Genomic DNA, 16983 nt, shown 5'->3' with positions numbered 1-16983 from the left:
AGACACGAGCCTCTTTGGCGTCCCGATGGCAAGCCCCGCGGTGCTATGAGCCATCGGGAGGGTGCTCAGACCTCATCAGGAAGGTCTGAGAGCGGACACTGGGTGCGGGGCACTGCTTCCCTTCCAGCTGCTGGAAGAGGGGGTTGGTGGTGCCGGTGGGAAGGGCTTGAACCACGCGGAGTGAGAGGAGCTCCCAGCCACAGGAGATTCCCTAGACGGACGGTCACAGGGAAGGGGACAGCCTGCGTCTCTGAGACAGGGTTTGGGACCCCTCGACGAAGCTTGGAGGTCGGCCGGAGGGAGCCAGGGACCGGCCATCTCTGCCCCCACACGTCCCGCACACCCTGGGCACGACCTGGCGTTGGTGGCTCACAAATGTAAATGCCTCCGGGGACAGAGGAAGCGCTGCACAGCCCGCCGTCCAGCCGCACGTGGAAGGCCCCACCCCGTGGGGGGTGCCGAGGTGCACACGTCCTGGCGAGGGGTCTCCGCTCTCTGAAAACTCAGGTCTCGTGTTGCCAGGACGCCCCAGTTTTCAAGAGAAGTGAGACATCTAGATTTTTTAAAAGTATTTTTTTCTTTAATGTTTATTTTTGAGACAGAGAGAGCGAGAGAGAGCACGCAGGCCGGGGAGAGGCAGAGAGGAGGGTGGGGGACAGAGGATCCGACGTGGGCCCCATGCCGACAACACAGAGTCCGACGCGGGGCTCAAACTCACAGACTGTGAGATCATGACCCGAGTTGAAGTCAGGCGCTTAACTGACACGCGAGACATCCAGATTTTCATGAAAACTATCCAGATTTCAAAATACTGGCAATGAGTTGAGAACTTAAAGACATGCCAGGGGGCCAGAGTGCGCCTGTCTTTAGGCCACATTTGGCCCTGCCTTGCCCATCTGAAACCTCGAATCTCTTCAGACCGAGTGGGACACGGCCCTTTAAAGGGATGATGTGGAGGGAAAACCCGGATGGGATTGTGCCCAGGCAGCAGAGGCATCAAGGGCCCCTGGGCTCCATCCCAGGTCCCCCACCTGCCAGAATGTCCCTGGCCCCAAGCCTGCCCTAGAGGGGCCACTTGCTCAATACTCCACCCATCATCGTGGCTCTGGGCAGATGCTGATAAACCCCCGTCTTGTCACGCGTGCGGCTCTCGGTTCCCTAGGGGGCAGGCACCCTGGAGTCTCATTTCTGCAGTGACTGCAAATCATACGCACTTAGAACTCCCTGCCCGCAAGCTATTTACTTATTTGTTTATTCAACAAACATTTGTCAGGCAGATGCGCCCGGCGCTGCTGGGCGCCGGGGGATGAAGCTGTGAACACGTCAGACCCGGTCTGTGTGTTCTTGCAGCTCACACTCAAGCAGAAGAGTTCACTCCAGTGGCCTGAGAACATTCACATGGACCCCTGGGGACGCAGTTTAGGTGCATGGCTAAAAGCAGCGGCCCGCGTCCTGGCTCCTGTCCCTTCCGAGCTGGGTGACTGCGACTCCAGTCAGGCCGCCTCTCAAAGCGTCAGTTTCTCCAGAAATGAATATAATAGGAGCCACCATGCCTTACAGGCTTGTGGTGGGGATTCCGCCAGCCGCAGCAGTCCCTCAAGGGTGCTTGTCACAGCATTGTCCGTGCGGGTGGGGGGCTGGGGGAGCCTGGCTGTCCTCCTCGTGGGGAGGGGGAGGAGGTAAGCGTGGAATTCAGGGCGTGGGTTACTTGCAGGGTTTCTCAACCGCAGCACGACGGACGCCTGGGGTCAGGCAAGTCCCTGGCATGGGGGCATCCTGGGCACTGCGGGATGTTGGTTATGGCAGTGCCGGATGTCGCCTGGCGGCCAAGTCACCTCCAGTTGAGAACCACGGAGTCAGAACCCTAGGACTGGATGTACGGCTTCGTGGAAGATCAAAAAACCACAGAGCAGAGGGAGACGAGTGAGAAGCGTGGGTATTTACATACGGCCGTTTACATACATGCCCTACATGTACAGAAACAAGCAGTACGTATTTCGACAACAGTAAACTATGGGGAGAGAGGAGGAGGAAGATCCACGTGGGTCTAAAAGGAAACACACGGGGCGCCTGGGTGGCTCAGTCGGTTAAGCGTCTGACTTCGGCTCAGGTCACGATCTCGCGGTCCGTGAGTTCGAGCCCCGCGTCGGGCTCTGGGCTGATGGCTCAGAGCCTGGAGCCTGTTTCGGATTCTGTGTCTCCCTCTCTCTCTGCCCCTCCCCTGTTCATGCTCTGTCTCTCTCTGTCTCAAAAATAAATAAACGTTAAAAAAAAATAAAAGATAAAAAAAAATAAAAGGAAACACACATCATACCCCCGTGAAACAAGAGAGGGGCTTCGTGTGCCCACAGAACACGAATAACTCAACACCCGCGTGTGAGGCCCAACTTCTAAAACAAGAGAGTTCACAGCAGAGTGCTCGGCGTATGGCAAACTGTGCAAAAAAACCAGAATTTGTTCAAGAGGAATTTGCTAGTTGGCAATAGGGGGTGGACAGGTCAGGGCCAGAAATGAGGACACCTCTATGGCCCAACGTTGGAGAAGAAGGAGCCGTGCTGCATTCTTTATCTGCGGTTGGTTCTGCCTTCTACATATATCCAGACTCCCCTCACTCCACCCCTACCCCTCTGGTCCAAACAGCCGGCATCTTTCAGCTGGACTCTTGCAGTAGCCTGCTCACTGGTCTCCCTGCTTCCTATGTTGCTCCCCTGTGGTCTACCCTCCCCAGGGGGGCAGCCAGAGGGATTCTTTAGAAATATAACTCAGACCCTGTCCTCTCTCTGGTCCAAGCTTCTATGGCTTCCACTTTAGAGCAAAAGCCCGGTGAGTTATTACCCTCCTCCTTGCTTGCTCTGCTCCAACCATGTTAGCTTCCTGGTTGTCCCTAAAATCCACCAGGCAAACTTCTGCCGCAGGGCCTTTGCACTTGCCGTTCCACTGCTCTTTTACCACATATCTACCTGTTCCTTTAAGTCTATTCGACATTCAGCTTCTCTATGAGGCCTCCTTCTCTGGCTGCCTTTTCTCAAATTTAATTACAATCCCTCTCCTCTGAAATGCTTCATATACCTCAAAGAACACCATCAACCAAGGGAAAAAACCCAAGCGGGGAAAAAAAAAAAAAGTATTTTCAACTCACATATCTGCCATTGCGAAATACTGCAAATCACATATATACCCAGCATGTATAAAGAACTCTCGGAAGTCTACGATAAAAAGTCGTATCAACCGATGAAGAAACGGGTGAAGGATCTGAACAGACACTTTTCTCAAGAAGATGTCACCAGGGGCGCCTGGGTGGCGCAGTCGGTTAAGCCTCCGACTTCAGCCAGGTCACGATCTCGCGGTCCGTGAGTTCGAGCCCCGCGTCAGGCTCTGGGCCGATGGCTCGGAGCCTGGAGCCTGTTTCCGATTCTGTGTCTCCCTCTCTCTCTGCCCCTCCCCCGTTCATGCTCTGTCTCTCTCTGTCCCAAAAATAAATAAAAAAACATTGAAAAAAAAAAAAAATTAAAAAAAAAAAAAAAAAAAAAAAAAAAAAAAAGAAGATGTCACCAATGGCCAAGAAGTACATGAAAACACCCTTAGTCATCAGTCAACGTCATCAGTCACCAGGGACATGCCAATCAGAACCACCGTAAAATCCCACTACACCCCCACTGGGAAAACTACATAACCACAAAGACACTAACGAGTGCTGGTGACGAGGTGGAGAGATTGGAACCTTACACGCTGCTTAGGGGACCGTAAGACGGGTTCCTCAAGATGCTCCACCTGGAGTTCCCATTCCCGGGTACGCACCTAAGAGAACTGCAAACCCCTGTCTGTGCAACATCTCACCCTCAAATGGTCACAGTGGCGTTATTCACACCAGCCCCAAGCCCAGCCGTCTGCCAAGCACGAACGGACAAAGAGTGGCACGTCCCATACCACGGAGAATCACCCAGCAACGAAAAGGAATGGAGACCTGGTACACGCAGTAACCGGATGGATCTAGAAAACATGATGCTAAAGTCAAAGAAGCCAGCCGCAAAAGACCACACGCTATGATTTTTTTTTTTCTTCCTAAGGGATGTTTAGACGGGACAAATCTATGGAGACAAAAAGTAGATTAGTGGTTGCCAGGCACGGGGCGGGGGTGGGGGGAGGTGGGGAAATAGGGAGTACCTGCTGAGGAGCACGGATTTCTCTTTGGGGTGATGAAAATGTCCCACAATTACACGCTACTGATGGTTGTGCGACTCTGACATACTAAAAACCACTGAACTGTACAGACTGAAACGTACAGGTATAGCACGCGGATTAGATCTCAAGAAAGCTGTTATTAAAAAGCACACACAACTGGTCCTGGAGTTGAGTTTCCCATCGGTACTGAGCTGTCTCGAAGGCAAGGCACAAAAGGAAGAGTCCGGGGCGACCCACGCTGATTAATCCCCCTTAAGAGTCCCTTCCTGGCCACAGGCAAAGAAAGGCTCCCGAACACCTTGAACACCTTGCATCTGCCTAATCCGGGCTGGAAAAAAAAAAGTTCGGGGCCTCAGGGGAGCCCGGTGGGAGGAGGAGAGGTGAGGGGAGAGGCGGCAACTGCGGGCTGCTCCGGCTCTCCAGGGAATTTCTAATGGATCCACAAGATGGGGGGAGGTGCTCTGCCAAAGGGACGCTCTGGCACTGAGCACTGGGCATGAAGAGACGGAAAGGAAGTGGACAGACGACAGCCTCGAGCAGCACATGCCTCTGATTGGGAACAGGAAGAGAGCCCAGTTTCTGTCTGAAAATTCAAACGCTCTGTTTTGAGTCAGGCCTTAATCATTTGAGCTCTGTTGCCCTTATTTCCCTAAGTAAACAGCAAGTTACCCCTTTGGCTGGGACCACAATTGGCATGGTTTCTGCTTCCTGTACAGTGCTCAGTGTCATGGCCATAAGCAGGGAGCTGCTGGTCCTTGGCACGGATGTACAGGGTGTCTTGGCCTGTACCTGTCCTCACCCTCTCTGGAAAGAGCACTTCAGTCTCCCTTTGGGAAGCGTCCCTCTCCCATTCCATCCATTCGGCTGGGATGGAGCTGACCCGCTCCTCCACCCTCTCTGGCCGTGGGCTCTTGATCTAGGCTGGGGCTTGATCTAGGCTGGCGAATCAGAGCCCCAGAGGGTTAGGCCGATGAGATTCAAGCCTGAGAGTTGTGCTGGAATTTGGGAAGCAGGTCTCCTTTTTTGGATGGGATTGCTGACAGAGAGTCGCTGTATGGAGGAAGTTGGCCGAGGGATGCAGAAAGACCAAGCCTCGAGAATGCTGCTTGTGCTCCTGGATCCAGCCCAACCTGAATTCCAAGTCCCTCTGAGTTTTTCAATTATTGCGATCCAATAAATTCCCTTTGTAGCTTACACGCTCTACAAAGTGCTTCGAATTGAGTCCTGCTTTGCTACCAGCTGTTAGTAATGAGTTCCACATAGCTGTAGCTTCTGGAAAAGCACAAAGAGAAAGAGTCGTGGGGCAAAAGTCAAGGCTACGTATTTTATTTCTATTATGAATACCTTGACTCCATAACCTCCCTGTGCCTTAGTTACTCTGTCTGCAAAATGTGGTTCATACTTCTGTTCCTCTAGGGTCCTCTACACTTCTCTCACTTCCAAGTTTATTGCTGTAGCCCAGATCTCTCTTTGGAGCTACAGATACAGTTGCCCTCTAGGTTCTTTTTCCTCAACATTTTTCCCTTTCGTTGTTCTTCCTCTTATTACATGGTGCTCTGTGCTAGGAAACGCTAGCCCTCCTCCTGTATCCACCCTTCCTTTCTCCCTCTCAGAATAACAGAATCCCTGAACTTGAATGGCGCATGTGACAAGACTACATCTCCCAGATTCCCTTGCAGCTAGATGTGGCCACGTGATCAAGTTCCAGCCAACAGAACGTGAAAAGAAATGATATGGGCACATGCCGAGCCTGGCCCTTAACAGAGAAGGGGAAAAATAAGATAAAGGGGGGTAAATTCTCCTTTTCCTGTGCCCCCTTCTCGCCGGCTGGAATGTACGCACGGGGGGCGAGCTGTGTTTTATTTTGCCAGTGAGGGCAACTTCTAGGGAAGGCAGAGGACAAAGAGGGCCTTGGTGCCTGGTGCTGTGTAGGAGTCTTACTGGCTTGAACTGCTTACACCTGGACTGCGGCTGGACGAAGTCAGCCATCTTGTTTAAGCCATGGCACTTTGGGTCCCTCTTGGGGTGGCTGGATTTAGCAAATTAAAAAAAAAGTACTCCTCATCCAGGGGAGAGCGGCGGGGGGGGGGGGGGGTGGGGGTGGGGTGAGTTCTAGAACAGGAGTGAACATGGCACAGGGGACTCGGATGCTCCAAGAGCTTTTCATCTGTTTCCCCTGGACATCCTGGGGGCACAGAGGCAGACAAGTGAGCCTGAAAAACGACTCTCACTCTCTCTGGGCCTCAGTTTCTCCTTCTGTACTACGGAGAGTAACTGGCCATGTTGGTCTCCTAGGTCCCTCCAACTCCGACCTTCTGTGGTTCTGAAATTCTAGGATAGACGCTGAAGTCAGATGCCAGTGGGGCCAAGGAGGGTCCCATAAGTGGGTTAAACAGGCCAAGGGGGCCTGTGGGGTGGGCTGCACAGGGTATCCCCCCCCCCCCCCAAGAGGCCAGTCGCTACTCAGCTCCCATCGATGGCTGCCACACGAAAATGCAGGATTGCCAGATTCTCTAATTTTTCAAGAAGAGTTGGAAATCTGGACTGTTTGGGTCCATGCAGTCTCCTGATTTTTAAATGTTGGCAACAAATTCACATTTTTTCAAGCACTCTAGGGGCCAAACAAAAATGTCCGCAGGCTGAATTTGGTCAGCGGCCACCAGCTAGGCGTTTTTTGTTTGGATACTATTTTCCTTCCTTCCTTCCTTCCACAAATATTTACTTGATGCCTTCTAAGTGGGGGCACTGTTCTATGCGCTGGGGATAAAGCAATGAACGAAACAGGCGAAAAAAGAAAAAAAAAACATGCCTGTCATCATGTAGCTTTTCTAGAGGATAGTCCTGACTTAATCATGCAACAAATATTTATTGAGCAATTCTGGCCCGTGCACTGTTTGGCTGAGTAGGTAAAAAAATGTTCATGGGCCCTGCCCTCGTGGTACATATAGCCTAGAAGGGAGACAGACACACAGTGAGTGCATAATTATAGATGAAAAACACAGTTATGGGGAGAGCTGTGCTTTAGATAAAGGTTAGCCAAGTCCTCTCGAAGGAAGCTACATTTAAAATGAGAACTGGGGCGCCTGGGTGGCTCAGTCGGTTAAGCGTCAGACCTCGGCTCAGGTCATGATCTCACAGTTTGTGAGTTCAAGCCCCGCGTCGGGCTCTGTGCTAACAGCTCAGAGCCTGGAGCCTGCTTTGGAATCTGTCTCCCTTTCTCTCTCTGCCCCTCCCCTGCTTGCACCCTCTCTCTCTCTCTGTCTCAAAAATAAACAAACATTAAAAAAAAAAAAAATGAGGGCACCTGGTGGCACAGTCGGTTAAGCGTCCGACTTCGGCTCGGGTCATGATCTCACTGTCTGAGTTCGAGCCCCGCATTGGGCTCTGCCTGGAGCCTGCTTCAGATTCTGTCTCCCTCTCTCTCTACCCCTCCGCTGCTCATGCTCTGTCTCTCTCTCAAAAATAAATAAACACTAAAAAAAATAAAATAAAATGAGAACTGAAAGACAAATAAGAGTTATGCTAGTAAAACAACATGCTAGAACATTCCAGAGTAGAGCAGAGGCTTCCAGGGTGCTCCTTCCCCACATCCTCTCAGCTGTTGCCATTCCTGTCGGTGCAGAGGCTTTCAACTGTTAGTCTCAAGGTTCCCTGCTGGAGGGGTTTCTCAGGGGCAGGCCGGAAGCGCAGGGAGGTAATCCCCTAGGGAAGCCCTTAAGCTATGATGGAAGGGAAGTGGCAGAGAAGTATCCCAGCACCCTCACGCCTGGCGGGTCAGCTCGGAGGTGTGTTCTACAGAGTCTCCCAGGGGTCCCCGGTGGGACTGAGCCCCGGTCACCTGCAGCGGTAACTTGTATGGGCTGCCTTCCCTTCCCATGTCACTTTTCCACTCGGCATCCGGCCCTTCCTGGGAGAACCCCAGCAGAGATGGGAGGGTAGGTGGCTGGTTTGAGGACAGAAAGCACTTTAGGATGAGAGGCAGGAAACAGGGCTGCAGAGGGGGGCAGGAGCCCGCTCACGGACAGCCTTGGGAGGGATGTGACACGAGCAGGTTTGTATTGTAGGATGGTCCCTCTACAGGCGGCTATACGGGACCAGCACCACAGCTGGAGGTGAAGGTGGCTGGGCTGAGGAGGTACAGCTGGAGAGAGGCAGCTGGCAGTGACGGATGACAAGGTGGCATGGGCTCTGGGCTCTGCCCTGGTCTCGAGGACGCCCACAGCGTGGTTTCAGGAACGGTGGTGAGACACAGACACAAAAACCATCCCCATGATGACAAAGCCCTACACAACCCGCGAGAACCCGACTGTTACCCGCAGCCGCAGAACTTGACAGGAGGCCGTCTCTAAGGGCAAGACGAGTGAAGGCAAGCCTTTTAGGGGGCAGTGACTTTACCGGGGTGGTTCGGAAAAACCCTAAAACGCCCAGACCTAGTGGGTAACCCACTACGATAGCCCCTGCGGGACGGCTCAGCTTTTTGCAACGCCTGCCAGTCCGGTCTGGTGTCCTTTCGGCAGTTCTCGACTCTGCCACCCTCTGCCTAAGCTGTGCTCTGTCCAAGAACGCACGTCGGATTTCCCGCAGGCCCTGCTAGACGTATTAACGGCATTCCTACGTGGCAAGAGATTTCTGCACCACCAACACCATTTTTATATTCTTTACAACATAATGGCAGATGATAAATCTATCTTGCTAATTACACATCCAGCTTGTTATAAGCCCCATAAAAAACACGAGCAGCTGGAAAAGCCATGAGGTGATGTCAAATCATATTTCTGGCCTCTAAACAGAAACAGAAATATTTTCCAGGCGCTGGTGAGTCTCACGGTTCCTACCCGTGCATGGACGCAGCTGCCAGCAGGTTGCTCACCTCAGATGAGATGATAGCTTTTCTCTGAATCCCTGTCCCTCCACCCCCCTGCCCCCCCCCCCCCCCCCCCAACCTGCCTCCCCGGAGAGACGGCATCCACATGTGGTTTGCCGGGAAGCCCGCAGGACGGATGCACAGAATCGGCAGGGTTTGGGTCTTAGCAGCTGGGTTCGTTTTCGCATTATGAAGGTGGTTTCAGGGTTTCTTCCATTCACCACCGATCAGCCCATAGCATCTGCCCAGAGTTCTAACTGGATGCTTCCCCGACATAATCTGTCGGTGACAGATTTGCCAAGCTGTCGTGAAGGTCCACGCCGGAGCTGACAAAACGCCTGCCCCTCGTCTCAGAAACACGGAAGGAAGATGACATTCATCTGCCGGAGACGCTAAGATAAACAACAGGGAACAAGGAAAACACTCTGCCTCGTTTTTTAGCTAAAATTACTGTTTTTGGCTGCGGTGTATCAGACTAAGAGCTTATATCCGATCGAGTGGATGCTGAACGCTTCGTGGGTTGGAAGAAAGGCATGGGGGACGACAGAAGGGGAAGCTAATTAAATTTTCACATGTCGAGGGAAAATTCCATAGGAGCTCTCAAACCCAGACTGACCCAGAGGGGTAGCTTTTGTTGGAGAAGCCGCCTCATAAACTGCCCCCACAATTCCCAGGACAAACCAGCTGGACAGACTGTCATGTTGGGAAAAAAAAAAAAAAAAAAAAAAAAGAAACAGAGAGAGAAGACACAACATGGATTCTTACCTTCCCGTATCTGGATGCAAAAGTCCCGGTGAGTAAGGAGTGAAAAATAATTATCGTTTCATCCAAATCCCACACGAACACACGCTGTGATGAAAAAGAGGAAGACAAATGGATTTGCTTGCATCTGACTTAATGTCTGCAGAAATCAATTCCCTGGGAGGAGAAAGAAATCTTGAAAACCATTATCTTTAAGTTATAAAACATGTGACTCACCGATGTGTCACTGGGTCCCCATCCAACTTCAGCCGTGTAAAGTGTATTCTGAGGGCCAATTTTGGGCTCCTATCAAACCCTCAGATGCCAGAACCAAGAAGCCTGTTCCTGCCTTCCACATAAAAGCTCAAAAGTGGAGGAGCTCAGTCCAAAAGCAACAATAAAAATCATATAACTCATTTGGAAAAATGAAGTACTACCATTTTACATTCACCCGCTCACCCTAAGCCCGACTACTTCTAAACACCCCTGTTTTTAGCAGTTCTGGCGATAACCTCCGTAACGTACTTATGCCTTTTTACCTACTGACTGGCCGACTTGAGACAACAGCTCTTGACTTAGTAATGTGAAAGATGAGGGTTTTGCTTACGGTGACCTCCCGCATTTCTCCAGGACTTTACGCTTTTCACGTAGGTGAGCCCCTCGACTTCTAAGACCATCCGCTTTGGACACTCTCCCGGGCTGACGCAGTAAATCCCACATGGAAGGCGGTTGTTGTGTTCTCGCCCTTTCCCCCCACTTCCTCCCCTCTCCGTCATTTAGCGGCGTTAGGCTTACTTTTGCACTCCCACCGTGGATAAACCGATTCGTGTGCTTGGTTTCATAGAGGTACTTTGATCTTCTGTGCTCTGTTTCTATGTTGATTTTCAAGGTTGGTAAACAGTAAAGGGCATGCACATCTCTGATCACTGTTCACTGCAGAACCAAGTACCATGTTGGGATTCACCTCCTTCTCTGTGTGTCCAACGTCCTAACCCCAGAGCCACTTTCAGGAGACTGTTTCTACCACTAAGGTCATGTCCTTCCCTGTGCTCCTTCCCGATTAAAAACCACGCCATATCCCAGTTTGTTCTACAGAGGAACCGTGCCTGTCTGGAATAACTTTTTGTTTTTGCAGGAGTTTATGAACTGCTTTAATTTCTGTCTCCAATGATGTGCTTTCGTTAGAGTCTCAAATTCGGCCACACCCGCTGTAGCAAAGAGGTTCATCCTCAGTGACAGAATGCTCCAATGTGGCCTGGGTCATCTTCAGGCTTGCTGCATAGGTAGCATCCTGAGACTTCCTGATACTGCATTTCCAGACGAGATCGACTGTTTCCTGGAACCCAGGTCTCTCTTGGTTTTCTTCCTTGTTTTGCTTGAGTAGATCCTGAAGCTGCTTCTTCTGAAAGGGTGTCTGGAAAGCAACCGTGCTGAATTCCTACCTTTCTGATCTATCTTCATTTTGCTCTATGGTACCTGTGGGTACAGAATTCCAACTGGAAAATAAAGTCCTCTGGATGTTTGAAAGAATTCCTCCATTATCTCATAATGTCCCGTGTGACCGACGGGGAGTGTAATGTTTCATGAATCTTTAGTCCTTCGTAGGTTTTGCTTTTTCACTCTTGTGGATATTTTATTTTCATTTTTTTTCCTCGTCCATCTTTTATTGTATTTATTTATTTTTAGTATCATTTATTGTCAAGTTGGCTAACACACAGTGTGGACAGCGTGCTCTTGGTTTTGGGGGTAGATTCCCGTGATTCATCGCTTACATACAACACCCAGTGCTCGTCCCAACGAGTGCCCTCCTCAATGCCCCTCACCCATTTTCCCCTCTCCCCTGCTCCTGTACCATCAGCCCTCAGTTTGTTCTCTGTATTTAAAAGCCTCTTATGGTTCGCCTCCCTCCCTCTCTGTTTGTAACTAATTTTTTCCCATTCACTTCCCCCATGGTCTTCTGCTAAGTTTCTCAAGTTCCACGTATGAATGAAAACATGACATCTGTCTTTCTGACTGACTTATTTCACTCTGCAATAATACCTTCCGGTACCATCCACGCTGTTAAAAATGGCAGGATTTCATTCTTTCTCATTGCCAAGTAGTATGCCATTGTATATATAAACCACATCTTCTTTATCCATTCATCAGTGATGGACATTTGGGCCCTTTCTCTGGGATATTTTAAGATCTTTTCTCTATACATGCAGTCCTCAAGTTCCGTGAGGATAAACCTAGGTATGGTCTTTCTTCATTCATACTGCTCAGCACCTAAGCATTTTTGATCTTATTTCTTTACATGAAGACAGTCAAATTAGACTTTTTTGATTGATACTGCTTGTACTTTAAGAAAAAATATTTTCTAGAATTTTGTCTTTTTGATCTGTGTTCTGGGAGATTTCTTAAACGTTTTCTTCCAACCCTTCTATTAAACTTCTGATTCTGTCATTTAAAAATTTCCGATGACTCTTCGTCTCTGAGTATTTCCTTCCGAACAGCCCCCACTGCTTATTTTATAGACGCAAGAGCTCCCTGGATCTTTATAAGAAAACTGCTCAGAGTTTTCCAAAGTTCTTTTCTGTTTTTTAAATTACCTGTCATGTATCCTATTAACTTATTCTGGCCCTTATCTTTCACACTGTTGCTTTCCGTCATTTTTCCGGTGATCACGGTCTTTAAGGGCAAAGGGCCTGACTGACTGCGTGTGTAGCTGGTGTTGGTAGCAGGGGGCCCGATGCACCTACTCAGTCTGTCATCTTGAATGGGGCACCCTTGAAACCTCTCTGGAGGTGAACGGCTATACTTAAAAAAAATTTTTTTTAACGTTTATTTATTTTTGAGACAGAGAGAGACAGAGCATGAACGGGGGAGGGTCAGAGAGAGAGGGAGACACAGAATCTGAAACAGGCTCCAGGCTCTGAGCGGTCAGCACAGAGCCCGACGCGGGGCTCGAACTCACGGACCGTGAGATCATGACCTGAGCCGAAGTCGGCCGCCCAACCGACTGAGCCACCCAGGTGCCCCTGAACGGCTGTACTTAATTTAAACATGGGCATTCGCCATGCCTTTAACAGAAGGGTGGTCTCTAGGAGGAAAAGGTCAGTTAGTGCAAGGGTTTTCAAGGCACTTGGCAGATCTGAGTGTGATTTTGTGAGTTTTTTGGTCTAGTTACATTTATGTGTGTGTATGTCACAGTATTAAGTATAGTTCTTATTACGGGTCATGGTAAAAAAAAGAGATTTGAAAACTATTGTTTTTAAGGAGGGCTTCTGGGTTTCAATGGCTAAGTCCTAATTTATCTGAACTCAATGGATCAGGAGCCACTGTGGCTGGTTAGTTAAACGTCTGACTTTGGCTCAGGTCATGCATGATCTCATGGTTAGTGAGCTCGACCCCCTTGTCAGGCTCTGTGCTGACAGCTCAGAGCCTGGAGCTTGTTTTCAGATTCTGTGTCTTCCTCTCTCTCTCTGCCCCTCCCTTGCTTATGCAAGCTCTCTCTCTCTCTCTCTCTCTCTCAAAAATAAATGAATGAACTTAAAAAAAATAAATGAACTTAGTCGGATCAGTTAAAGCGAGAGATTTTGGTAAGGGAATTAAAAAAAAATCAATGAGTATTTTCAAACTGAATGCAGACCCCTTTCATTTATCTACAACATAGCCTCTGAAGAAGAAAGTCTGCCCCCCTCCCTCCCACTCTGTTCCCCTGCCTTAGATCCTTGGTGGGTAAGTTCCGGGTGGCTGTTTTGCAGTGACCCTCCCCCCCAGCCCATCATGGTTTGGGCCAGAGAGAGCCCCAATCCCAACTGGGCCAGGGGCTTTTCCTTGGAAACTTGACATCAGAACCCAGAAAGACATTCGCCATATTTGAGTGGCTGTTGGAGGCCACACCATCTGAAGGGCAGGGAGGGCCAGCCTGCAGGGAGCGCGGCAGAGAGGGGTGAGAGATGGAAAGACCACCCCACACTCTGCCAGGACCTGGGTTTCAGACAGAAACAGAGGGAGGCTGGAGGAGGGCAGAGCCCAGGAACCAGCGCCTGTGCGGGCTGAAGACACTATGGTTGGGCATCCGGGCACCTGCACTGTGGTGCGTGCGGAGAGAAGGCGCACACGCTCTTCCTTGCCCTGTCTTCCTTCTGGTTCCAGCATCCTGCTGACACTCCGCTCTTCCCACCTCGGGGAAGAGAATCTCTGCATCCCTAAAATAAATTCTGCTTTTCCACTTAAGCTAGCTCACGTGGGGTTCTGGCACCTGCGGTCGATGGAGTTTAACTAATATACGCTCAGAATTTCCCTCCTTTCCACTTCTCCCACATCGTTTCTCTCTCGTGGGCTTCAGTCATTAGCAAAACTGCCAAAGCCTTAGGAGGTGCGATGTGGTGCTAACCCTCCATGCTAACATTAAGCACAGAAGTGACACACAGCTCACACCTTTTCAACGGCTCTCGCCCAGTGGTACTTTCCTCTGGAATCGAGAAGCAGCTGTTTCCAGAATAACGTTGCCCCGTAATCCCTGACTTCCATGCCACCCCCACTGCCTTCTCAGTTCGGTGGAAAATGTCTCTCCACCCCCACCAAGAGCAGAAGCCGTGTTAAGTGACTGAATAGTAGAAACAACAACAACAACAACAAGACATTCGTGTGTGTGCCACCCTGTGATTTCCACAGATCCCGCAACTTGAAGCTGTAGGAAACCCTCGGGAAAATGGGAGGCAGGAAACCGAAGGACGAGCGGAGGCACACAAATTCTCTTCTAGTCTTTTGCAAAGGCCCAAGTCCTGCTGAGGGGATGCTGTAAAGTCTCCTCGGTGTTGGAAGGAGAGGGCTCTAAGAATTAGAGGAAAAGCAAGAACAAATCCCTTGGCCCAAGAGTGCTCCCATGAGCAGTGGGAACGCAGGGGGTCAAGTTCTCAGCCTGGGTGGCCGCTGGAATACCTCAGGCTGCTGACGAAGGGGAGGAGACGAGAGTGGTATTCAAAATACGCAGCACCTTCTGGGACAGCCGGAACAGACGCTGGCCATAAACAGGCCCTACCAGCGAACGCTGGCTACATCTCAAATCCCCTGATGGCGGCCATTTGTGCTTGGGCCCCCAGCATCCGTCCCTGTCTGATAAGAGCACCCTGGTTTTCTTTTCTGTTGTCTTGGTGGGGCTGTCGATCAAGGGTGAGCCCAAGACCCGAGTCAGGCCAGTGGAGGCTGTCTCCTTGGAATCAGACATTGAGTGAACTGGCACGAGAATCGCACGTGGTTTGCTCTCCAGCAGGGGCCGGCACCCGGAAGGTTCCCTAGATTCCTTGGTCTTTGTTACGGCTGTTTCCAACCTTGGTTTTATCACTTCCCCCCTCCATGTTGTTGTGCCCTCCCGGTAAATTCGCATTTGCTTAAGTAACCAGAACTGGTTTCTGTTGCTTGCAACCAAAGGATTGTATCTTATGCTCCAGGGTTCTGGTCCTCGACGAGGATTTCAACGCCCAACGTATGGCATGGACATGCCAGAGAAGGGCTGGGCTCTCACGGGCCACGGCAGGTACTGACAACGAGGAAGGAAGCAGCCATCACCTCGAATCCTGGCCATTACAGGTTCTTACTCTGTTCTGAGACCACCTGAGCCCTGAGATTCTCATACAATTCCAGGTAGAAGGCCCCTCCCCCCCCCCCCCCCAAAAAAAAATGACACTGCATTTCTTACCGTCCTGATGGGATGGGGACTCAGAGTCAAAATCACAATGACTTTAAGGAGATGATGAAAATTGTATTTCTCAGCACATTTGAGTTTGTGGGCTGAGCCTTGTGGCTGCTGCATAAATTGTACAGGACTATGAACAGAGATGGGATGACGGTACGTTTCAATTTCTTGGCCCGGACCCAGACTCTGCCAATACTACCCATATACCCATGGCATACTCAAGCCAATAGATCGGCCCTCCTATTATTTCTGCCTTTTGCAAAGGACAAACTAACGAACCTGCCCGTTTTTTTTTTTTTTCTCCCTAGATATCTATCAGTTGCTTCTATCTGTTTTTTGGGCATCTGTTTTTCCTCTGTCCCCACTAGTACCCTTTCCCTTCTCTCATGTATGCTGTTCTTTTTTGTTTGTTTGCGAAAATGCCAGTGGGTGACCAGTGATCGATCCTACGCTTGGCTTTGTTACAGTAAAGACTGGCACATCCCTTAGACCAGCTGGGGCTGCACTCTGGAAATAACCTGGGGAGCTTTAAAATACCGATGCCTGGGTCCCTCCCTCAGGGAATTGGATTTAATTGATCTGGGATGCAGCTTGAGAAGGACGGTTCGAAGAACCTTCTGTGAAACTCAGAATCGTGGAAATGATGCAAGCTGAGCCAGCCTCCTGTCTCCTGATAGGTAAATCCTCAAGCCATAGCAGAGCCACGAGGGGAACTTCTAGAACTCTCTTGCAATGTACATTTAATTAGTCTGGGATGGGGCCAGGGCACCTGTATTTTAAAGAGCACACCAGCTGACAGTAATACGTAGTAGGCTAAGAACCCTCTGACCCAGCTGGGAAGGTTCTCTGCCCACTGGTGTCTTTACCAGGGCCTTTCAGAGTGTGCTCCCCAACCTGTAGCATCAGCATCATCTGGGAATGCCCTGGAAATGCCCTGGAAATGCCAGTTCTCAGGCCCCGCCCCCAATCTACTAAATTGGAAACTGCGGGTGGGACCCCGAAAGCCGGGTTTTCACAGGCCTCCAGGTGATTCTGCGGCTGTCTACCCGAGTTGTTGACTATCCCCAGGGTGACTTTTCCTAGCCTGGACAGTCCACGGCGCTTCCTGACGGCCCCCGCAATTCTCTCCTTTCCCCTCAAGGGTCCTGTTCTGTTACTGAGCTTTGTGAACTCAGAGCCCCCCTGTGTGCGTGGACACAACTCTGCCCCCCAGCCTCTCGTTCCGGCCACGGCTGGAGATTACATCCACCAAGTCAAACAGGCAGTCTGGAGTTACCTCGATCTCACTGTCCCCCGCTGGGGAGGGGTCGCTGCTCCGCTTCGACCGGCCTCGGAGCTTCCCGTCGGAGGCCCGGTGCGGCCTGTCCGCGTCTCCCTCCTTTGCCGGCGTGGAAGGTCCGTTGTGTGTGTTGTATTCGCCTGGTGTCGGAAAGGGAAGGGTGGACACATCAGAAGCTTTGCTGAGTGTCGCCTCCCAGGAAGTATCACACCAGAACCAACAGTGGTAGGTCCC

At 50.6% G+C, this 16983-nt stretch overlaps 1 protein-coding gene and 1 long non-coding RNA gene across 5 annotated transcripts in view; one reads left to right on the top strand and one right to left on the bottom strand.

Moving 5' to 3' along the window:
- LOC144615867 (uncharacterized) overlaps window positions 1-16983 on the top strand; it is a 742065-nt gene that overhangs the window by 429401 nt on the left and 295681 nt on the right. The gene's annotated exons all lie outside the window — the stretch shown is intronic.
- EYA2 (EYA transcriptional coactivator and phosphatase 2) overlaps window positions 1-16983 on the bottom strand; it is a 255263-nt gene that overhangs the window by 65242 nt on the left and 173038 nt on the right. For all 4 annotated transcript variants that reach the window (XM_078444001.2, XM_078444000.2, XM_078444002.2 and 1 more), the window contains 2 exons: window positions 16747-16889; window positions 9812-9895 (listed from right to left, as the gene is read on the bottom strand). In XM_078444001.2, the coding sequence (XP_078300127.1) occupies window positions 9812-9895; window positions 16747-16889 (227 nt within the window). The remainder of the gene's footprint in view (window positions 1-9811; window positions 9896-16746; window positions 16890-16983) is intronic.

Source organism: Panthera onca, chromosome A3 (assembly GCF_046562875.1).
Source record: "Panthera onca isolate mPanOnc1 chromosome A3, mPanOnc1 haplotype 2, whole genome shotgun sequence".
NCBI classification, from domain to species: domain Eukaryota; kingdom Metazoa; phylum Chordata; class Mammalia; order Carnivora; family Felidae; genus Panthera; species Panthera onca.
Note: the sequence above shows the minus strand (reverse complement) of the source record. Positions and strands in the feature narration are given on the sequence as shown.